Below are 24,215 nucleotides of genomic sequence, written 5' to 3'. Positions count from 1 at the left end.
TGGGGGGGGGGGGGGGGGGGGGGGGGGGGGGGGGGGGAGGACCAGGCTGGCCCTGAACACACAATCTTGCTGCCCTAGCTTCCTGACTGATGGAATTACATATACATGCTGCCATACTCAACCTTCTTATTTGTCCTTTAAGATCTGGTTCCAATTTCATTTCTGGAAGCCAATTTAACCACTAGGTGTTTTGTGCTACTTTATCATTTTGAGCATGGAGCACTTACCACAGTGAGGACAGAGGAGCTACTAACACTTTTAAACATCTAATATGCCAGACCCCAGGCAGCCTATTTTATCTAGTCCCATGAAATGTTCAAACTAATTCTGTGTGATAAGTATCACTATGGCCCTATACATTGAAGGGCCAGAGAGTCAAAGCTGAAGTCACATCTGAGTTCATTATTTCAGCAATGTCTTTCCCCCTATTTGTTCTAAGGTTAATGGCACATATTCAATTTATGTCTTTGGAACAGCCAAACAAATGTCGGGAATAGTCTAATACCACAATGAAAGGCTCTACAAGTCTCTCATCTTTCAGGCCCTGCAGTTTAGATACCAGAAGGGTATTTTTCATTCTTCATTCTTCCAGACAGTTTGGATTGGGCATCTTTAGTTACTTATAGGAAAAGGGTATCTTCATTTCTTTTAGCTGTGTGTTCCCAGGCAAGGGATGGTAATTTAATAATCACACTGCCATCAAGCCAGAAACACAAATGTTGACATTTGATTGTAGTGTTTTCCCTCTCAAAGTTGCTTCAAGTAAATATCAATGACAATCCAAGTAAATGAAGTAATTATTTAAAAAGCAAATGGAGTATAGTTTTCAATATACATATTCATGCTTTAAACTTTCCACAAGGCTAAAAGTAACCTATTGAATACTTCTTTTTCTACTCACTCTGGGACGCTGTGAAATGAGAAAATTCAAATTTGCTTCTAAGAACAGTTTAGTATCCCAATCACGGCTTTATTTATGTTCCATTAAAACAGTAGTTAATGATTCTAAAGTGTGGCCCAACAACACCAGCCTGTTGGGTATGCAAAGTCAGGATATATCTCAGACCAAGTGAATCAGAAACCCCGGGAGCTGCCAGTGGTGGTGGTGGCGGTGGCGGCGCATGTCTTTAATCCCAGCACTCATGAGGCAGAGGCAGGTGGATCTCTGAGTCTACAAAGCAAGTTCCAGGACAGCCAAGGTTACTCACAGAAACCCTATGTGGAAAAACCAGAAAACAGCAACATATAAACCCTGGAAGAGGAACCTGGCAGTGCGTTTTAACATGCCTCTGGATAACTGTGAAACAGTCAAATCTTAGTATTGATGAAGCAAATCAACTGTGTCATTTGGATTCATGGATATTTTTATAAAAAAAATTAAAAACACAATATTAAGGGGTCTGCCACACAGAGGGCTTGGGTTGCCTCAAGTCCACATATAGTATAGTATAGCCATGGGAAAGAGTCACAAAAGAAAGGCTAAACCATTATTTGGCTGTTTTCCAAGGTCTGGATACATTTACCACAGCCATACTTAAAAAGGAGTACAATCATTTATTGATCTGCAAGAGCTATGTGCTAGTCCCTCCTAGGCAACTCTAACCATGTGCGATTTAAGTGGCTTTCTTTCTAAATGAAACAGGAATCTGAAATCCATGCATTATGTCACAACTGGAGCATGACAGGCTCTCACTGAGGATGTGAAGGGAGCATAAGATTCAGCCGATAAGAAGGCTGGTCCTCCTGGAAAGCAGTGTTTCCTCTAGGAGCTTTGCTAGCATATGAATTTAGGGGAAACCGGGACTTGCCAGCATTTTGACAACTACGCGTAGGTATGTGAAAGGATCACTTTAGTCAAGGACATGTAGAAAACTTCCTGGCACTTTGGTAGGAAAATTGCAGGCACTGAGTGTTCATTTTCACGTATATATTTTTAGAGGAAACTGGGGAGAAAATCTATCCTATCAGTCAGAAGTTGTTATCTTTGTCAGAGAGGAGAGCAAGCTGGATAGAGAAAGTTTACTGTGTGTCAGGAGGGAAGATGCCTCAGAAGAATGAAGTATTTGGGGCACTTGAACAAGACTAAAATGAATAAGGACGAAAAAAAATTCTACTTGTCACAAACTTTGGCTAAATGCACTTGTTTAACTGGCAGTTAATTGACTTTCTATCATAGTAACAAGAAAGAAAGTTTGACTTCTTTTCCGATTGGTAGCCCCTTGATCTCCTTTTGGTGTCTTATTGCTCTAGCTGGGACCTCAAGAACTATACTGAATAGATATGGAGAGTGGGCAACCTTGTCTTGTTCCTGATTTCAGTGGGATTGCTGGAAGTTTCTCTCCATTTAGTTTGATGTTGGCTGTTGGCTTGCTATATATTGCCTTTATTATGTTTAGATATGTTCCTTATATCCCTGCTCTCTCCAAGACCTTATCATGAAGGGATGTTGTATTTTGTCAAAAGCTTTTTTGGCATCTAATGAGATCACCATGTGATTTTTATTTTTCAGTTTGTTTATATGGTGGATTATGTTGCTGAATTTTCATATGTTGAACCATTCCTGCATCTCTGGGATGAAGCCGACTTCATCATGGTGGATGATGTTTCTGATGTGTTTTTGGATTCGATTTGCTAGTATTTTGTTGAGTATTTTTGCATCAATGTTCATGAGTGAGATTGGTCTGTAATTCTCTTTCTTAGTAACAAGAAAAACAGCATCCCTACACGTAAACATTTCTATAAATAAAAGAATATATATACATATATACATACATACATGTGTGCATGCATGTGTGTGTGTGCGTGCACGCATGTACACATGCACCAGGATAGAAGCTAGGTCCTTGCACATGCTAAGTAAGCATTCTACTGCTGGGTTACTTCTCTAGTCCTTTGTTTGATATCGTGTTCTTTAATTATGTAGCATTTTAGGAAGAAAACAGGTTCTAAAGTGAGACAGATCAAGATGTGAATTCTAGTTCTTCTAAATACTAACTTATGATTCTGGTCAATTCTTTTCTAGTTTTAGCTCCTTATCTGATGAATGCAGTCAATTTATAGGGTTTTAGTAGGATCTGAGAAAAACACCTGGGACTTACAATGCAGAGAGTATGTTATCAGGAAAGGGTTACTGAAGTATTAAAGAAAGCCAATGCCTAGAGAACTCACAACCTCCTTGGGTAAAGCGAGGGGTGTACCTCTTATTCTCAGTATCAGTATAGCAGCTTTTCTTATTTCTGCTACATGTTTAAAAAAAAACAACCTAGAAACTGCTTACTCTCTGCTCTATACTTTCTCCAAACATTTAAAAAGAAGATTGAAAAGAGACACCAATAAAAAACTAAATATTCATTTAAGATAAAGTAATACATCTGAGGATAACAACTTGGTAAAAGCTCTAAAGAGTTGCTTGGAGTTTTATTTCATGCATATGAGGAAAGGAACATTCACTTTCTTCTTCCTTCTACCATATCAGCATCCAGAACATATTATACATTGATATTACAGTGCTATGGATTTGCCTTTCTATGTTGAAACCCCCTGCATTTACCAGAATCCGATGCGTTACTTCAGCTGGAGATTCAGGGACATAAGCCTTGTTCAGCGCAGTGAGATCAGTTTAATAATACTGTGATCTTGGAAAATAGTTATCAAGATGGATAATGACCACCAAGTGCTACTTATAAATGGAAATGGCTCTTGTGCAATCTTAAAAGATATAAAAGAAAACTTAGCAGCTGAAAATGTATTTAAAATACCTTACTATTTCCCTACACCCCATGCGTTTAGTTTACATACCTGGAAGCTTTGTCAGGGATCCGAGATGGAGAAGAATGGCTGCTTTTCTTCTCTTCTGAGTCCTGGAGTAACACATCCTCTGTTCTTCCTTTCTCTGTCCCGGCCTTGCTTTGATCCACACTGAGCTGGCCTTGGTCAGGGTCACACCTGTACATGAAGACAATGGCGGGCTTCTCATTGGACTCCCCTTTCGTCTCTGTGAACCAGTGATGGCGCTGGACCGGAGGCGGCGGCAGCATGTGGATGACTGTTCCATCCAGGCCCACCAGCTTCCCTTTCTCTCGCTCCTTCTCCTTCTCTTCTTCTTCATCTGCTTTCCGACGGCGGAAGAAGCTTTTAAATGATATCCAACGTTTGGGCTTTGCATCAGCTGCTCGCCTGCTGCCTTCAGCATGCAAGATTGATTCAGCTTCTGTGGATCTGGTAGGACTGGTTGGCTTGGTCCAATTGGTGAAATGCCTCTGCAAAAGATTACTTGCATGGTAAGGGGAGGAAGTAGACCGTGGTGGGGGAAAGGGAGGTGGTGGCTCACTTTGGGCACTGGTCACTAATTTGGAGGGAGGGGAAGTGACTGGCTTCACGAGTGGATCTTTCTGAATTTTAGTGGTAGGGTTTTCTGTGGTCTGATGTGCCTCCGCTTCCCCACTGGGCTGAGATGTAAAGAGAGATTTGGGTCGGACTGGTGTACTTTTCGGTATATCTTTTGCAGTATCTGCATCTGGAGGAATAGCGTAGAGCTCTTCCACACTGCAAGCCTTAGGGCTAGACTGAGGTGCTCCTGGAGGAGTCTGAGGGGGCTGGATAGAAGCCACAATCTGACAAAGCACAGCGCTTGCTTTCTCCCTGGTGCTGCCCCTGCTGCCTGCCACCTGAGACCCCTGAATGCCTTCTGCTTTGGCCGCGGGCTCTTGACTGGGTCTCTGGACTTTTGCTGGGGAGCTGTGGCTGGAACTATAGCTCCTTTGTGGAGAAGACTGACCTCTGTTGAGACAATTGTTAAACTCCTGAACCTTCTGAGCTACGGAGCCTCTTTTACGCTCTGTGCTGTTGGAAAAGCCTTTGGCTTGGGGACAGTCTGGGAGCTTGTTAGTGGCGTTATCAGACACCTTGCTGTCAGTTTCTATTTCTTCATAAGTATGGCTTATTACGCTTGTGGTTTTTTCTTTCACTGAGAGTTCTCCACTTGTTCCCAGAAAACTTTTGTAGATGGCGAGATTGTCATACGCATTTGGATTAATAACAATGGGAACTTTAATAGCGTTTTTGGAACTCCGGGCATAGGATGGCTCATCATGAATGATAATGGGGAAAGGTGGCATCCCAGCATTGTTGTAACTGTTAAATTTTATCTCAGATAAATTAGGTGACTTAACAGGGATGGTTTTGGAGGAAATGTTTGTAGCCGTGGGTGAAGTAGGTGCTGATTTATGGCAGTTTTTCCTTGGAGGGACATTTGGCCCAGTTCCCCCAGTACTTAATTCAATTTTAGGGATCTTTTGTCGTGGACTGGTGCTGGAAGTCCACACTTCCTGGTATCGGATTGCACTGGATTTTTTGACATGGGCATTCATTTGTCCTGGTGCCGAGGCAGGTGATGTTACTGGAGAGTTTGGAGTAGAGGATGAGCCTTTTATCTTGGGGCGCCCAAGGTGCTCACTGGCCATGGCTGCCGACACGTCCACAACAGTATATGGCTTACACAGCGGCTGTTCCAGATTCACAACGCGGTATGGCTTTGTCTGTTCTTCTACAGGGACGAGGCTGATGGTGACTGCTTGGCCAGCGATATCTGTAGAGGCTTTGTTTTCTGGCTTCTCAGTTTGTACTGCAATTTTGCCATCCTTCTCCTCTAAGCGGAGAGCAAGGACTGCTTTGTGTGTCTCTGGAACTTTTGCTGAGCTTTTGGAAGTTAGTGATGAGTCCTTCTCCTCATTCTTACCAGGAGGTCTTTCATAGCTAGACTCGGTTTCTGTCATGTCTTTAGACTCTTCTGGGTTACCAGGAGATAGCCCCCCATTACAGATCTTCTGAGATAAACTGCTGGCTGTTTCAGAACGTGACTCCTCTGTAAACGAGGAATCTGGCGATGTGGACTCAGATGACCCCATGCTCTGAATGCTTCCTTGACCATAGGAGACCCCAGAATTTTCTTCATAGCCATTAAGTATTTCATCATAGCTGTCATCATAGTCCACAGCACAGATTCTCTGCAGAGACTTGTTACGTAATGGGATCGTATTCCATTTTTTGCTCACAAAGAATCGAACAGGAGACAGAGTGTTAGCCCTGAAGTTAGCAAAGCGAGGTTGCCCTCTCATGCGAATCTCCATGGCTAGCAGCTCTTCGTCGCTCTCGTCCCAGCTCTCGTGCCCCTCTCCCATGTTGCTGAAAAGCACGTCTTCCTCGCTCTCCTCTCCACTGGAAAACTCGGGGTAGCAGAACCTGCCCCCTTCGTTACTGATGACCTCTGTGCTCCCGCTCAGAATCACGTGCTTGCCCTGAGAATCCTTCATGCTCCCTGTCATGCAACTTGGTGGGATCTTTCTTTCCAGTGATCGTTTGTAGCAATCGTTTATTCTTCCCAGGAATGTTTCTCTGGAGTTTGTTTCGTTTCCTCTCATCTGAGGCGTGGCATCCAGACCCGCTATCTCCTTCAGCACTTCGGTGAGTCCGTTGTTGTTGTTGGACATCTTCTTTGCGCTGTCATTATTGCCGCATTGCTGGGGGGCATGGCCAAAGCCTTCAGCATCGCCTTCAGAATTGTTGTTAAGTGGTTTCTGGCTCAGAGCTGTCTTGTTTTGGTTCCAGCCCAGGACGACAGGTTTGTTCTCACAGTGTTCTTGGATGCTCAGCTCACCACACACACTCTGCCCGTCTGCTACCATCATAGTGGGCTTCACAGCAATAGTGGGTTTCTTAGCCACAGGGGGCCGGAAATTCCCGGTGTTCCTGACACGGTGGTTGTTACTATGGTTGGCATTAGTTTTTACATTACCATGGGTGAGGGGTGTCTTCTCAGAGTCTGGAGGAAGCTGGTGTAAGCTTTTAGGTTTAAAGCAATTCTTGCATTCGCCGGGTTTCCAAACGTGTTCTGTGAAGGTGTTACAAGCAGACATTTTTAAAAATAGAACTTCACAGACAATGCGGTTTCTTCAGCGCATAGCAAGACTTGCATTTGCATCTGTTAGTTTTCACCTCCGTGTGTGGTTACAGCAGCTCCTCTAAGTATGATCAATCTGTGGGGGGGAAGGAGAGAAAGAAATCTCAGTGCAAAAGGCACTATGAGGTCTGCCATTATGAATGATGTGGAAAATAACTAGTTTTACTTTTAAACTTTTCTTCAAAAGATTGAGGAAAAAAAAACTAATCTGGGGGCTTTATAATTTTCCTTTAGTTAATCAGTGTCTTGGAAACTTAGCCTTCTAACCATAATTTTATGTAGCATACAAGTATGCACAATTTTTGGCTTGATACATATATGGAAATAATATTGTGGCCTCCTTTAGTGTGTGTGGTATGGAGTCAGGGTGGGTGTGCTGGGAGGGAACCTGCACCTCAAGCACACTAGGCAAATGTATCACTGAGCCACACTCCCAACCCCCTAGATTTGCCTTTGATACTGCTCTTTCTGTGCCAATCAATCTCTGCTTAGCATTTCTTAGTTCCCTATGGGTTCTTCTTCTTTCATCCACCCTTAAAATGTCAGCTACTTAATAGACTCTTCTAATTCAATGCATTAGAAAAATCCCCATCTGTCTACTCTGTTTCTCAACTCTAAACAATGTATCTCTTCTAACCAGTCCTCCTTCGTATACCAAGCCACCTTTATTTTATATTTTAGCTAATGTTACCACCATCTGCCTAGACAACTATGCATCATACCATAAACAGCAACTCTGTCTTTACTTTAAACTCTGAATGTTACTCTCTAAGTTAGCTTTTCCACTTTATCTCCTTACATTTCACTGGACCCCCATTCTTGCCATTGCCAGGCACTGCCAGCAGTTCCCATACTCGTCATCTCTGGTCTAGATTACTGGGATAGGTTATGAAGGGAGGCTGTACTCTCATACCGTTCTAATCCACCTTGTTTTCTTTTGCTACTGCAGGTGTGATTCTCAGAGAAGCACTTACTAGAAATAAAGTTCCTTTAGGTCCAACCCCAGACCTATGAAACCTGCATTTTAATCTCAGGTGAGCTCACAGTTCTACTACATCATCGGATGAAACTATATCTTCTCCTTACTAATAATTAGCTTGGTACAAGGCATTCTTGGTCAGTCTTACGTTATGCATTGCTTTCTAAGTTAGTGTGCATGCTGGGGGCTGCCAGGTGAATAAAAGTTAGAAGCAGAAACACTCTAACCTTTACCTAGTCAATATCTGGGGACAAATCAAGAATCTGCATTTTTAACAAGGTATTAGAACCTCTGAGCTGTAAGATGGGATTCATGCCTCTTAGCATCCATGCTGCATTTTGAAAATCAACTCTTACTATTCTATCTAATTGGGCTATTCATTTCTTCTTGGATTATTGAAGTCCTCTTTTGTTTCCACAAAGGCTTCCTTCCCTTCCTGCCTTGTGTATATGGTGCATGTAAGCATTTGTGAGTGTGTGCACATGTGCATGTGGAAGCCTGAGGATGCTATTTTGAGTGTGTATACATGTGCATATGGAAGCCAGAGAATGCTATTGTGAGTATGTACACATGTGCATATGGGAGACAGAGGATGATATTGTTGAGTGTGTATACATGTACATGTGGAAGCCAGAGGATGCTATTTGGTATCTTTCTCAGTTGTTCTCCACCTTATATTTTGAGATAGGGTCCTGCATTTAACCTGGAGCTCACCAATTTGGCTAGGCTGGTTGGTCAGCAAGCTCCTGGGATATGTCTGTTGCTGTCCCCAACAGCACTGGGCTTATAGACATGACACCACACCCTTCTTGATGATTGTTGGGCAAGCACTTTATTGACCAAGTCATCTCCGGAGCCATAGGCTTTTCATTTTTAATTGTCTGCACACCAGCTTTTATACTCCTTTAAAATCATAGTTTATGTCTCAGTCATCTCTTTAGGTCTGGGGTAAGGAACAGACACTATGCTTAAATGTACTGGTTTTAAAGATCTATGTGGCTCATGGCAGTGCTGCAGACCTTTAGAACACTACTGCAGTTCTATGCTTTTAGTTGGAATGATCATGAAGTATGTTGGAAGGATCAAGCCTCCTAATTTCAAGACTTATAGTATAAAGCTACAGTAATCCTAGTCTTAGGTTGGACAAAAGTACAGTGATTTGATACAAAATATATGAAAAAACTGAAATGATTACTTGTATCCCATCAAAATAAAAAATGTTGAATTGGGATATACCTCATGAGAGGATGGTTGTGTAGTACCCACAATGCTCTGGGGTCAGTACACATACACACTAGTAAAACAAGATTCTATCTAATTAAAAAAAACACTTTAAAACACAGAGGGCTTGGGAGTATGAGTTCAAATCCAGAGAAAACAAAAGATGGATTTTAGAAGACACACTGCCACAGATGTATGCTTATATATAGGTGTTGTGGAATATTATTTGAAGATGTGTTATATTCATTTATGCTTTGGAATATTTGTTTCATGATGCAAAGATGTGTTGGATCCTTTTACGCTGCACTTGTTTAACTCTGTGAAACTGCTACTTTGCCTGTCTAACACCTGATTGGTCTAATGAAGAGTGGAATGGCCAATAGCTAGCCAGGAGAAAGGACAGGCAGGGCTGCCAGGCAGAGAATAAAGAGAAGGGGAAAAGGCAAATAGAGAGGAGTGAGAAAAGGAGAGGGAGAGGAGGACACCAGGGGCCAGCCACCCAGCCACCCAGCCACCCAGCCACCTAGCCACACAGCCACCTAGCCACACTGCCACACAACCTAGCCACCCAGCCACACAACCTAGCCACCTAGCCATACAACCTAGCCACCCTGCTACACAACCACCTAGCCACCCAGCCACCCAACCTAGCCAACCAACCTAGCCACCCAGCCACCCAACTAGCAATGGAGTAAGAAATAAAATCATAAAGAACAGAGAAAGATAAAAAGCCTAGATAGAGGCAAAGGTAGATGGGATAATTTGAGTTAAGAAAAACTGACAAGAAAATAAACAAAGCTAAGGCTGGGCATTCATAAGAAAGAATAAATCTTCATGTATTTATTTGGGAGCTGAGTGGTGGGCTTTCAAGGAGAAAAACAAACAAACAACAACAACAAAAACAAAAAGCACAACTATATACAGGCAGTTTATAGCTTATAAACATGTGACTCTACATATCATTTGTCATATAGAAATGCAAATTTCAACCATAATAATGCACCATTATGAATTTAGTGGAATGATTAGTGAGCATGTTTGTGGGGGTGGGAGATGACCAAGTGGAGCAATTATGGGAACTTGGATGGTTCAGGCATTTTGGAAAACAGTTTGGCAGTTTCTTGTAAAGTTAAACATAAATTTGCCTTGATACCTACCAATCTCATTTTTCAGTATTTACTAGAAACAATGAAAACTTCTATTTACACTAAATACTAAATATAGTACACAACCAGTATACAGAGATTTACAGACACAACCTGGAAGCGATCCAAATGCTCTATGGTGGTAACTATGTAACTGTACACATTTGTCAAAACTCACAAAACTTCAGTACTATATGTAAGTTAAACTTCAATGAACCTGAGCTGTAAAAAGACAGTTTGGGCTGGACCGAAAATGGACTTTGGAGGAAAGAATGAAAGACAAGAACATTTTAGTCGGGAATATTCTTTTTTTTTTTTTTTTTAATGTATACAATATTCTGTCTGTGTGTATGCCTACAGGCCAAAAGAGGGCACCAGACCTCATTACAGATGGTTGTGAGCCACCATGTGGTTGCTGGGAATTGAACTCAGGACCTTTGGAAGAGCAGGCAATGCTCTTAACCTCTGAGCCATCTCTCCAGCGAAAGACAAGAACATTTTAAAACGCTGCTATAGGCATGTCAATATCTGATGAGAATCTGGCCCAGGGTGTGGCACCACATCAGGGAAGGCACAGAAAAGCAGAAGAGAGAACAGCTGGACTCTGAAGAGTCAGGAGGTGCTAAGGTGGAGCTTATGTGCTCCAACAATGTGTACGGGTGTTTACCAAGACTGTACCACTGGAAGAGGCCTGACTTCTGTAGGAGGATGGTCAGTACAGACTCTGGGAGCCTGCATACAACGAAACAGGCTGTTGATTTTACCAACCTAGAACACAGGAGTCTCATCTGCTTGGGACTGCTAGCAATGAGATATTTTCTGGGCTACGGTTTGTCATGTGAACCAGGGAAAAGAACATAACTTTTTCTCTCAGAAAAAAGCATGTTGCATTCAAGGTAACGATGAGGCAGAAGCCGGAGAGAGAAGACAACTATTTCACATGCTGCTGAGAGGTACTGGGAAACGAGGACTCACGTGTCCTATTAGACTTGATGGGAGAGACTCATCAGTCACCTTAGCATGGAGACAGTAGTAAGGATGGAATCCAGACGGTAGTGGGTTGGAGAGTAAAATGATGGAACAATGGTGGAAACTCTTTGGAAAAGTTTGGGTGGGAAGAGTTGGAGATTCAGAAATGACTTCTTGATTTTAAGACAGGAGGAAGGAGATAATGTTGAATGATAATATTGGATTACAGAGAAGAATAGGAAACAGAAAAGGCAAGAAAAAATAGCACAATTCAAATCTTTGAATGTTAAAACTGACAAAGCCCTCTTTTCATTCCTTTTGCCTGATGAACCCGTGGGTCAAAAGACCAGGAAAAAAAGACTCTCCTAAGCTTACAGCTTAGGAGACCCGAGACTTAAGGCTACACCATCTATGTTTTGTTTATAACTGTATCTATATGATGTGTGGACAAGAGGTTCTCCTCCCACCTGTGAGGGTTCTGGGGATCAAATTCAGGCTGTCAGGGTGAGCAGCAAGCAACTTTACCTGCTGAGCCATCTCGATGACCCGATTATATGCCTAAAATTGCTATTTCTTTTCTGTTGTCGTTAGTTTTCCTCCTTTTGTTTAGTGAAGACTTCCTGGGAATTAAAAAAAAACAACAAAAAGTAAAAAACAAGAACAACAAAATGCTAGAATAAAAACAGAAATCCTATTGAAATCCTTGTGAAATCCTATTATTCAGAATTAATTTCTATCAGTAACTTGAGGCATTTCCTGTGAGTCACCAAGTTTTCTTTGTTTTAAACATGTTCTATGTACTTAGCACCATATGATGTTGAATAACAAGAGTAAGACATCCTGCCTGATATCTTGCCAACCAAGCTAACCTATTCATATTTTCTTTATAAGTAGTACATTGTTTTATTTCCCCCCCCAAGATTAATAAATATGAAAAATAATTTCCTACTCTGAGTGAAAGTTAATCAAAAGATGGCTGTGGAATTCATTAGCAGCTATCACATTAATAAAATGACAAATGAGATTCATCAGGAACACAACTAGCTCATATCAGCACTCTCTGCCCTAGAAACCCGTCCTGGAGTGGCCGTTCCTTTGAAAGTTCTGTGTCCATCTGCATTTATGTTGCCATAGAACCAAGAAATGAACTGAGCAGACACCTTCGGCAAGCACCAGATGGAGCTGCTGTCTAAGCCACAAAACCTGGATTTTGAGGGCTTCATTTTAAACACTAATAATGTTTGGAGACAAAGATGTTCGGTTAAAGATGCTGTCAAAACTATTTTAACGCAATGCCGGCTCTTAGAGAAAGAAGTTATACCACATGCAGGTCCATCCAAAGCACGATCCTCCGGCTTTAATGCCTTTGTGGAATGACTTAACGGGCAATCGATAACACCTAGCAGTTTTTCCCGCTCAACAATGCCACTTGCCAAACAGGAAATTTGAGTCACCAAAGTTATGTTTGAGGCGTTGGAAAAGTGTCTCCTGAAGCACGTACACAGGGAAACACAATGGTGCATGCTGGGACCCGCTACTTATCTGCTAGAACAGGTCTGACACAGAACACTAAAATGCAGTGTTTGGTAAGCAAAGCTCAACTGCTCGTATATTCCTTACAATCTTTTTATTTAATTTTCATGACGATGTATTTTGAACATATTTCCCTTTCCTCCAAATCCACCCCACCCCTACGTACCCAACTTTATGTTCTTTCCCACTCCTTCCCCCTTCCCTTATTCTTTCTAAAAATAAAACAAAAAATTAAAATCAAATAAAATTCAGTAAGACAAGACAAAACAAAACAAAAACCACCAAAATTAAACAAAAAATACCCTCTCAAAAAATCCCAAACCCCATGGACTCTGTTTTATGCTGACCTGCCTCCGAGTGTGGTGATATACCCAAAAAGCATCCCACTGGAGAAAACTGATTTTTCCCTTCCAAGATACCTACACAAATGGCTCCGGGGTTAGGGGTGGGACTTGTGTCCACTTCTCCTTCTCAGTGCTGGGATGACTCCAAGGGAAGAGTGTCCAGACTCAACAGGACTGATACACACTTGAACTTACAGAGGCTGTGACAGCACATAAGACCTTCACAGGCTCAAAACAAACACAAGTCCTTATCATCCTAAAGCAAATCCTCTAGATGGACTGGTTGATGGGGAGAATTTAATGGCTGAAGCTGCCCCCAGAAGCTAGCTAGGATCCCATGACCTAGAATTCCGTTTCATAACTTTCAGGATGAAATCCTCCCAGCTACAAGATAAAGCTATTCAAGAGTGGCTGATTTCACTTTGAATCATGAAGGCCTTTTAAGAACCTCCTATTGCTTTATGCTCTTTGCTGCTCCACAATGACTATAATTAGTTTGCTTCTTGTCCAACTGTTTCAAGTAGATTTGACAAAAAAAAAAAAAAAAAAAAAAAAAAACAACCAAATTCATGCTGGATTTCAAGCTTGGATTAAACTGCCAGCGTCAAGACCGAGAGCGCCTCAAGAAGGACACAATTCTTGTCCTTAAAAAGGGACTGTGTAGGTGGTCTATTAACCACCACATACATCGCATTCTTTAAAGGTAACAAAGGAAATCTCTTAATCCTAAAGGAACATGGGGAATGGACTGCTAAGCTCCATCCTCAATCCTGCACCTCCTGAAGGCACTAGCTCTCTCTCTCTAAAATCTGTCGCATTTCCATGGTGGCAAAGACACGAATCCTCACTGCTGCCGTACACAGGAGCTAGGCCACACTCGGCTCACAGTAGTCAGTCTCTAGGATTCCAGGGTAAAATTTATAAAGCAAGATTCTCATTAGGATACGTAATGGGATATGTGGTTCACTTATATATAAAAAAGTAAAGGAAAATGTGACAAGCATAGCACGCCATTGTTCCCAACCTTTCCTTGTTCCACACTGAAAACTGCTGTCAGACATTCTACCAGAGGCAGAAACCTTTGGTACATGACTGAAAGGGAGGGAGAGGAAGTGGGAGTAAAGCTGCTGGAAGAAGTCTGCAGGAGGTGAAAGACAGCTTCAGTGTGGAACACAAATAGAAATCCTATGAGAAGGACCTTGAGACCTGACCTGATGATGATGATATAGTAACAGTAACAACAACTACAATCATCATCATCATCACAGTTCCCGGCCACCACAAGAATAGGCAAGCTCTTAAGATACCAAGTTGTCATACCTAAACAAGAGATCAAAGTAAAACATGCTTAATTTGCATACCTTAATGCCCTATTACAAGATGATGAAGCCCATCCACCCCCAGCTGCTCTAACCACAGCAGTGTGCTGGTCTTACCACAAGGTAGTCATCCCAGGTAAGAAGTGAGGAGCAGCAAGTGCAGCACAACACAGCAATGCAGCACAACACAGCAATGCAGCTAGGTCCCAGCTCAGCGTCAAAGTTTCTCTTTGACGAACCAGTCAAATACATTTAGTATCACTCCTACTTATAACTTGATAGCAACTAGTTTTATTATTAAAGTATCAAAATGTTCTCTAAACTTTCATCAAACCTTTTCTTAGGTCATTTATTAGAGAAGTTAAACTGTTATTAATAATAGCCAAGGGCTCCATATTTTGTCTTGTTCATGAACTGTTCTTTCTGGTTAGATTAGAATGACCCCTGATACTGTTCTGCTTGCCAAGACTATTTCCCTTCATGACCTTGTTTGGATGTAACCTCTGTGATGAGTTTTTACTGATTCCCTAAATATTATTATATTATACCATACTATAAATATCTAAGTCCTGAGAAGACAGGACTGTGCGATGTCCTTCTGTTATTTGCACCAATGAACTGCTTAGAAAAAACTAGACCCTAAGTAAGAACATGCTGAATATATTCTAGTAAGTAACAGACATGGAGTCACTGTGCCCACAAAGAGTCACAATTTTCAAAGACCTTGTGATGAGCATATTATTTGTCTTGTTTTTAGGATGAAGGAACTGGGATTTGCCCAAGGTCACACAGAGCTAGCAGAGCACAGGCAGCACGGGTGAATGTAAGCCATGCATGCACAAGTGGTTCAAATGGCTCCATTCAGCTCCCACTGCTGTCCCAGCGGAGAAAGCTGGGCTGAGCATTAAATTAGGGAGTCTCGCTGACAGAGAAGACAGGTTGTGTGTAAATTACAAGAAAAGGAATGAGGAGAAGAGAGATGACGACTACTTAAAAGGAAGAAAAATAAGCAAAGGGAAAAGAAAATTTGGAAGAAAAAAAGAGTCGATTATTCTACAAGAAGAAATCCCACTTCTATGATTTTAGCAATATAACCATTTCTGGAAACTTCATTATCTAGTGTGACTTGTACTTTGGTAGGTGGTATTATATTTCCAACTAAACTAAAATTTTCTTCAGAGTAAACAATATGTTCTATAGAACATTTAATTTAAGCTTTTAAAGAAGAAATGCTAAATTAATCAAAAGTCTGAACTACACAGTACTTTGAGAAATACAAATTTATTATTAGGAAAATACTGCCTGCAACAAGTTTTAAAATGTACTGAAAGAGTACTTCCTAAACTGGGACCCAGGGTGTATTTTTCAAGGTCCTGTGATTCTCAGAACAGGTTAGTATTGAGTGGAAAGTAAAATCTGTCTAAGTTAACACACGAACTTGGGGGATGGCTCAGAGGATAAAGTGCTTGCTGTACATTGTGAGCCTGGGTTCAGATCTGTGGCACCCACATAAGATACTGGTGCAGCAGTTTGTGCATGTGACCTCAGCACTGTTTGAATAGGTTTGATGGCTGGAACTTGCTGGCTAGCCAGCCTAGCTGAAACAATTAGCTCCAGGTTCAGTGAGAGACTCTATCTAAACACACACACACACACACACACACACACACACGATGGAGAACAATAGAGCGTCACACCTACAGTCAACTTCTGGCCTCCATAGGCACACCAAAGAGCACACTGGCTTCAATACACATGAGCATATCACACATACACTGCACATACATTGGCATAAATGCTGGGCCATTACAATTGCCACTTACAACTACAAAGCATATAAACATTATTTGTAGGTCTGTGTGTACATTTGTGGTTATAATGTGAGCTGGCACCTAGCACACTACTATTATAAGGAAAAAGAAGGGGAAAAACAGGTTCAGACCTTATGTAAATGACTCATCAGTTCCAAGTGAAGACAAAAATGACATCGTAATATAATCAGTATTTATTGTGCCAAGGTTGGATTTTTAGTATGTTAGGAAGGGACTGGAGAGATGGCTCAGTTGTTATGAGCACTTGCTGCTCTTCATGAGGATCTGAGTTTGTTTTCAGCACCCAAGGGCAGCTTTCAACTGCTTATAACTTCACCTGGCCTTCAAGAACACCTTGCATTACACATGCATACACAGGAATAAACACATAGTTAAAAATAAGTCTTGAAAAAGGAAAGAAAGAAATATGGCCTAAGAGGACCAAGCTTGGCATGGTGCTATGATAACTATAATTCTAACACATGGGGGATAGAGGCAGTAGAATCAGAAATTTAGGATAACCCTTAATTACATAGTGAACTGGAGGCCAGCATGGCCTACATGAGACCCTGTCTCAAAAAAAAAAAAAAAAAAGTAAGCCAGTGTTAATGAAAACTACAAAAAAACTGAGGTAGCAGGCAGTTTATATTCAGTATGAAAACCAATTTACTTTCAATAAAGCATTGTCTACCATATTATATTAATTTGTATTTCATCAGGCTTTTTGTATGTAACTTTAACCTGTCTGGTTTATAATTAAAAGAAAAATATAAATATAGAATTCATAACTAATTCCATGTTTGTATTTAAGTAAAATTTTACAATGTATATCAATGCTGAAATATATAGTTACTAATTTTTTAACTCAAGAAGATTTATAAATTACCAAAATTTAGAAAGTAGTGCCTTAAAAATAATACTATTTTATTTTAGGTAAGAATTTCTCCTGTGGTTTTATTCACATTATTAATTTGCTAAGCATCTATAAAAGGATGTGACTGACAGGTTTTATGAAAATGAAATAAAATAACAAAATGCTTAATTCTTTGGCTGACTGGTAAACATCAGCTATTTTCTGTTATTAAATCTGTATCCAGTAGATATATAAAGGACAGTAATCTATTACAGCCCCATCTAAGTGTACCCATACTCCATCTTGACTTAAAAACGGGGCATTTGGGAAGCTACTTCTCCAGAAATACTGCTAAGTCCTAACTCTACTGCTAGGCTTCAGTGACCCTGGATGGATTAGAGTTTCAACTGACTTATAAATGTATTTACTATTTATTGCTTCCATACAGAAAATTTATTCCAAATTATTTGCAACTGCCTTCCCAAAAGAAAACCTAAATGAAAAACAAACAAAAATCAAAACAAATTTAACAACCCATTTTCAGACTTGTGCTGTGCATCAATTTCAAAAGATGCCATCAGAGTATATCTGGAAAGGTTTCTGGGCAACGGTGGTATGCACTACTGTGTGCTGTAAGAATGAAGGCAGGAATGGGAAAGAAACATGGCGGGTAGGAAGCAATGTGGCTAGCACATCTCTAACAAGCCTGAACTAACGCAGAGGCAGTGGGACCGATGAGGCCTGATTTGAGAGGCAAAGTAGTGAAGATTTATCAACCAATGGGGCACTGGGGAAGAAGGGATAACGATGACACTAAGGTCCTTCTAGGTCAAATCCCAGGATGATTTCCCAGGAGACACAATGAAGCTGTGGATAATCAAGCTAACACAAGCTACACATCTTTAAGTGTAGAAAATAATGGAAAAAGCAATGCAAAACAAAACAACAACAAAATTGAACTGATGCTCTAAATGGAGATATCAAACACATCCTAAACCAGGTAAATGACTACACATCTTTATGTTTCATACAAACTTGCTTAACCTTGAGTACAGTAACAGTAATATGAAATATACAGGATGCTGAAGTGGAAGGAGAGACAATGAAAGGGAAATAGTGACAATCCTCTAAAGCACAAACACAAAATTGGGGCTCAGGAACTGAAGTTATGGGTCAGTGACGGAGCATGAAAAACAGGAGCTGTCTGTCACCAGAGGATTTAAGCACTCCAGATGGATACAAAAAAATGCCAACAGGTTTCCTCAAGAAAAACAGCCACAGTTTGGATTTTTTTTGGGGTGGGGGAGGTACTGGATATTAATAGACTAGGAACAATCTGACAGAAGAAAAGTTAAAGCATCTTCACCAAAGTATGCTGGGTCTTCGTTCTCATCACTGAGAATGCTGCTGGTGGTCTACATCATTGAACTCTGAAAGAGCAATGTCTCTTAGAATGCCAAGTGACAGGCAGGACGCCCACCAGTCTAAAGAAGTGCTAGGCTATGCTAACGGCTATTATGGTTATCAGAGCATCTGGTATCATTTCTATTCTTATTTTAACAACCCACCACTACAAGAACACTTAGAAACACAAATAACACTCTAAGACATTACTAATTACCTACATAAGTTTATTCAAAATGCTCAGATTACCTATGCTTTATGGACCTAATCTTCTTTTTGAATAAAGAGGAACTTAATTCTTTATGTTATAAAAGATATCAGAAAATGAAGATATACAACAACCCTGCCACTCAAAAAAAAAAAAAAAAAAAAAAAAACAAACAAACATGCTACTTGCCCTTCTGGGTCTTTTTCCAATACTCAGACCAAGTAGCACATGTAGCACACACCTTTACTTCTAGCAGTCGGGAGGCAGAGATAGGCAGATCCGTGACTTTGAGGCCAGCCTGGTCCACTGAGCGAGTTCCAAGACAGCCAGGGCTACCCAAAGAAACCCTGTCTCAAAAAACAAAATAAACAAATAAAAAAGAGATAATCAATAGGCTGTTTGGGCATATGAATACTTTTAAATCTTTTCTAAAATTTACAATCTATTCTAAACATTATATACATGTAAATTTGGGTTAAATACAATTCTGAAATTATTCAAATAAACTTAAGACAAAAAGAAGTTGAAATCAGTCTTTTATTAATTGGAGACAATTATAACCATTTCTCATTTATAATAAGCACTTCTGGTATGGAAATAGTTATCTGGTACCCAAAGTCAACCTTTGACCTCCACAAAGACTGTACCCCTCACGTGCACACACGTATATTATATATGCATGCATCACATACAAAATAAATACAAAGGCTAAGGCTCAGAGGTAAAGTGATTACCTAACTAAATGTGTGATGTGCTAGGTTTGATTTCTAGCACTGAAATATAAAAGGGGGGAAGGGTTCTAGTTATCTTTTTTGTGATTGTGTCCATTTTCAAATACCTAAGGGTGCAATAGTCCCATAGTCTATCCCTCTTGCTTCTGTCTTCTGAAGCGCTGGACACCAGTGTCCAGTTACCTATAGACCTGTCTCCTCAGACAGCTGATGAGCTTCCCTCCATGCTACACAGTCCTTGGCAGATTCACATACTGGAAAGCTTTCAGGCTCGGTCAACTCTGAATGGTCCCTCTCGTGTAATATTCAATCAATGGCCAAATCTTAGTTCTCGAATCTATCCTCTTCTTTTCCCCACCTCCTGCAAGCCACATGAGTCCCAGACTTGCCTTTTGAATAGACTACTGAGACGATATGTTGCTGTTTCCTAATTCCTCTAAAAGAGCTCTTTAGTACCTTATTTCTCCATAAAACCATACGGAGGTCTCAGCTGTCTATACAATACGCTTGAATCCCACAGAATAAAATGTAACGAATGCTCCCAATACTTCTTAAAGCATCCTCCCACTCATGTAACACCTGCTCAAAACTACAGACCCAGGCAAAGTGAACGCCCCCATGAAGTGGCTCATCTTCCTCTTAGAATTAACTGTTCTTTTCCCTAGATCCTTATCACATGCCATTCAAGGCTATTTGTATACTTCCTTTCCTCATTATTTTAGGTATCTGAAGGCAAGAGACATTTCTCACTTAGTGATGGCACTGTTCAGTTCTTAAACAGACAAGTAAGTGGTGTGGTGCTATCTGGGTTTACTGAAGACAGAAGTATTCATACAATGACAAGGGACTACCAATAACAGATGGGGAAAAAAGCAAGCTTGAGAATTCACAAGCACTTCAGTACAGGGTAAACAGTCCTATATCTCTTAATGACATTATATTTTAGAATAGCATTGTGTTGGATGTGGACACTAACTATAGCAGGGCAGCAAAAATATTAAATTATATTTTGTATGCTATGCTTAACAGGAAACAAAACATGAAAAGTGAGAATGTGTTTTGGAAACATTTTCATACAAATGGTTTTATTATTTACATTTATTAGATTATAAAATAAACACATTAGAATGACTTTAAAAAATAGGAGAAAAAAGCATTCCAAATTGTATTTTGTATAAAATCAGTTCACAGCAGCACTAAGTGATTATTCTAATTAAAATGTTTTAATATTAAAGATCTCAAACTTAACAAAAGTTAGCCAAATTTTTTTTAAAGATTTATTTATTTATTATGTATACAATGTTCTGCCCATATGTCTGCTGCAGGCCAGAAGAGGGCGCCAGATCTCATTACAGATGGTTGTGAGCCACCATATGGTTGCTGGGAATTGAACTCAGGACCTCGGGAAGAGGAAGCAGTGCTCTTAACTGCTGAGCCATCTCTCCAGCCCCAAAATTTTTTGGTAACTGATGCACAGTCTCTCCAAAGGCAGAGAGAGAGAGAGAGAGAGAGAGAGAGAGAGAGAGAGAGAGAGAGAGAGAGACTTTTATTGCGCTTACATAAAGTACTCATCCATGCTCCTTCCTGTCTTAATGTGTGAATGACTAGAGGAGATGAGGATGTGGAAGATAACAATGGAGAGTGAGAGACAGAAAATCTCAGGATAAACAGAAGTGGGAGGACAGCCGAGAGACGTGAGAGGGGAAACAAGCAAAGCCTAGCACAGGAGCAGACACATTTATAAAAAGGACAGCGCTTGCTTCATTTTCCCCTCTCTTGACTTTCTTTGTTCTAATTGACTTCAGGCTGATGCATGCACCCTGAGATGCATGCTGAATTCCAATGAAGTCCTCCTACACGTATACTTTATACCAACACAATCCAGTTAAAAGGATTTTAATTGGTGTGCACCATTCCCTGCAATTTCAACATTTAAAAAATGAATAGTCTCACTAAGTACCAGATGGTGACATGTACTAATTAATCAGGACTATTCAATGAATGAGCATATTAAAATGAATGCACCTATTAGACATGTGTTCCTGACGCTCTATCCTGAGGAAGCCGCTCCGTAAATGTGCGCCCACGGAAGGTGCAGACTTACGGGGAAGCTCGCAAGTATCTTCCACAATGATATGCAGCAGCAACACCATCACCCTTGTGTTTCCCTCTAGATCACTCGATATTTTATGCTAAGCAGCCATGAGCCCTGCTATCCCTCTATAATCTACTTAATCTTCTTAAGCAAGAGCCAGCTAAATATACCAGGTCTACAAGTTTTCTGCTGTAGAGAAGGCTCCTCCAAACTCATCAAAGTTGTTTTTAAGGGACAATGAGAGAAAGACAGAAAAATAGTGTTCGTCATTTCCTCCCTTCCTCCTCAGTTTGTCTGCCAGGTAGTGGGAACTAGAGCACCACCAACTAACGGAATAACATGTACAGGGGAATCTTGCATGACAGGCTGCCATGCGTGGGTTGTCCCCAGATACTGTTTGCTTTGGACGGACGTGCATAACCTATTGGTAGGTCTCAAAATACTCGGAGGATTTCTTTTGGAAAGAGGAAGAATCCCCATAGGTGGCGTTTTCTGTTTTCTTAGCTCCTGAAGTTCATGACTCTTCTGTTTCATATTACCTTCTGTCACCATCATTCCAAACACATTCTAACAGAAAACTGCTCAAGTCTCCCTAGATTTACAGGAGACGATGCTTTCTGGTTTGCTAAAAATATCAAAATCTGAGCAGCAAGCTAAGTAAGGAGGCAGCAAGGCACAGACAAAACCATGGAAAAGGTACCTTGAGGCAAGTCTATCGTCTGGCACACAACAATCGATGACAAACATTAGTCATCGACAGAAAATAAGGAAATGGTAAGAGCAAATTTGCTCCTTGAAAAGTCAACTCAAAGAGAACCTAACTGAAGAAGTTTAAATATGATCCCTCTGGAGAACTTAGGGATTATGATAAAAATTATGATTTAGGAATGTACCTTGAAACTACATACACTGCCTTCTAAACTAAACCTAGAAGACAGAATTTTGAGATACTGGTGCTTGTTTAGGATGTATGGCAATGGCTGTTGCTTAAAATGAAAGGATTACCCCCAAAGAATCCTTAGGAGAGGGCAAGCCAATAATAGAAACAAAATTTGTAGTTACAGACCAGAAAAAAACGTCCCTAGTGGCAAAGGCAATTTTTATTTTATTATTTTCCTTGGGCTCTTGCTTAAAATCGAGAGGTAGGGTTTATATAACATTCAAGAAGAATTTAATTAGTTTGGATGTAATTAAAAGTAAAAATGACACAAACATTTTTATGATGAGGTTTCTGTGCAATGATTGAATAATCTTTAAAAATTCCATTACTACGGTTTAATAATTTCTGATAGACCCACTGCTTTAAAAGTTTTGGTCATATTAGACAATTTAAATGCAAAATATTTGGGGGGTATTGTTCAGCATGCGAGTAGGTTTTAAAAGTAAGGATCTTCTGTTCTGGGTCTGGAGCGATAGGTCAGCAATTGAGAGCACTGGCTGCTCACTGAGATCATGTCAGCTTGATCCCTAGTATCCACGCATCGGCTCACACCGTCTGCAACTCCAGTCCCAGCACAGCTGACTCTTTCTGACCTCTTCAGGTACCAGATATGCAGGTGGTACATGAACATACATGCTGGCAAACCACAATAAAAATTCCCATATACACAAAATAAAATGAAAACATAGTTAAGAAAAAAGTAACCTAATATTTTGAGATAAAACTCAGTAAAAACCAATCATAAATCTTAGTTCAAACACAAAAAGGAACCCTGCTGGGAAATAGACCCCAGACTGGATGAAGGATAAGCAACGACTCACGGCAATGTAAGTGGACCAGAAAACTTCCAAACTATCCTGATAACAATCTACTGCATAACCGTGAAAAGTGCAATTGGTTAGTATCCCATAAATCTTCAAAGGAAGGAAGGAGTGAGCGAGCAAGCACGATGCCCCCTGAGCACAGAGGACGTGACTGACTGAACTGAAGAGTGGCTGCTGAGCACACTGCCCACTCTCAGGGCACAGCCAGCTCCAACCAGAAGACTGCATTAATATTAAAGCTTTGTCTGATTTGAAACAACACTGGAGTCAAAAATAAATACCAACTCCGACAAAAAGCAGATGAATCAGACGCACTTGGGTACCAGTGTGGTCTAAGTGTGACATTTAGCATAGTTGTGGTTGGATATTCAACGCCTGCTTCTGTCTTTTAAAGCAACTCCAAATTAGTCATTCATGCCTTTGGCTAAATGTCAGGCTACTTCCAAGGTGCCTGAAATTCCTTGGAAAGAGGCCATGAATATATTAAGATAAAAATGGACACTGAATTAACTTTTCTCTGATGATACAATAAAATAATGAAAGGACAATGTTCAGAATATGTTACACCTCTTGCAGTACTTTCAACCTAAAAAAAGAATAAGACTGATATTTTTTCATGGGGAAGAAAAAAGAATGCTATTTGGAAATAGAGAAGCAATAGAATTAAGAAAGAAAGCCTATCAGTTTATATAATAAAATCTGGGGTTACTATATAGGCCTTAAAGTGTAATAGGCAGTGATGAAACCTCTTTTAAGAATTTGTCCTTTGACTCAGAGATCATGATGTTAAGGGAGGGGAAGAAAACTAAAAGGCCAGACACAGGGACACCTAGTCCATGTTCTCTAGTGGTTTGGATGAGAACGTCTCTAGGACGCTCCGA

The 24,215-nt window shown here is 40.5% G+C and overlaps 1 protein-coding gene across 8 annotated transcripts in view; it reads right to left on the bottom strand.

Moving 5' to 3' along the window:
- Nucleotides 1-24,215, bottom strand: part of Peak1 (pseudopodium enriched atypical kinase 1) — a 209,258-nt gene that overhangs the window by 51,180 nt on the left and 133,863 nt on the right. For 5 of the 8 annotated variants that reach the window (XM_050119451.1, XM_050119455.1, XM_050119448.1 and 2 more), the window contains 2 exons: nucleotides 11,798-11,892; nucleotides 3,799-7,034 (listed from right to left, as the gene is read on the bottom strand). In XM_050119451.1, the coding sequence (XP_049975408.1) occupies nucleotides 3,799-6,914 (3,116 nt within the window). In that variant the 5' untranslated portion in view covers nucleotides 6,915-7,034; nucleotides 11,798-11,892. The remainder of the gene's footprint in view (nucleotides 1-3,798; nucleotides 7,035-11,797; nucleotides 11,893-24,215) is intronic. The other 3 variants (XM_050119453.1, XM_050119454.1, XM_050119452.1) reach the window with 3 other exon arrangements.

This window comes from Alexandromys fortis, unplaced genomic scaffold (assembly GCF_014885135.2).
Source record: "Alexandromys fortis isolate MF-2015 unplaced genomic scaffold, M_Fortis_MF-2015_v1.1 scaffold_167, whole genome shotgun sequence".
NCBI classification, from domain to species: Eukaryota; Metazoa; Chordata; class Mammalia; order Rodentia; family Cricetidae; genus Alexandromys; species Alexandromys fortis.
This window is presented reverse-complemented; position numbering and strand designations above follow the sequence as displayed.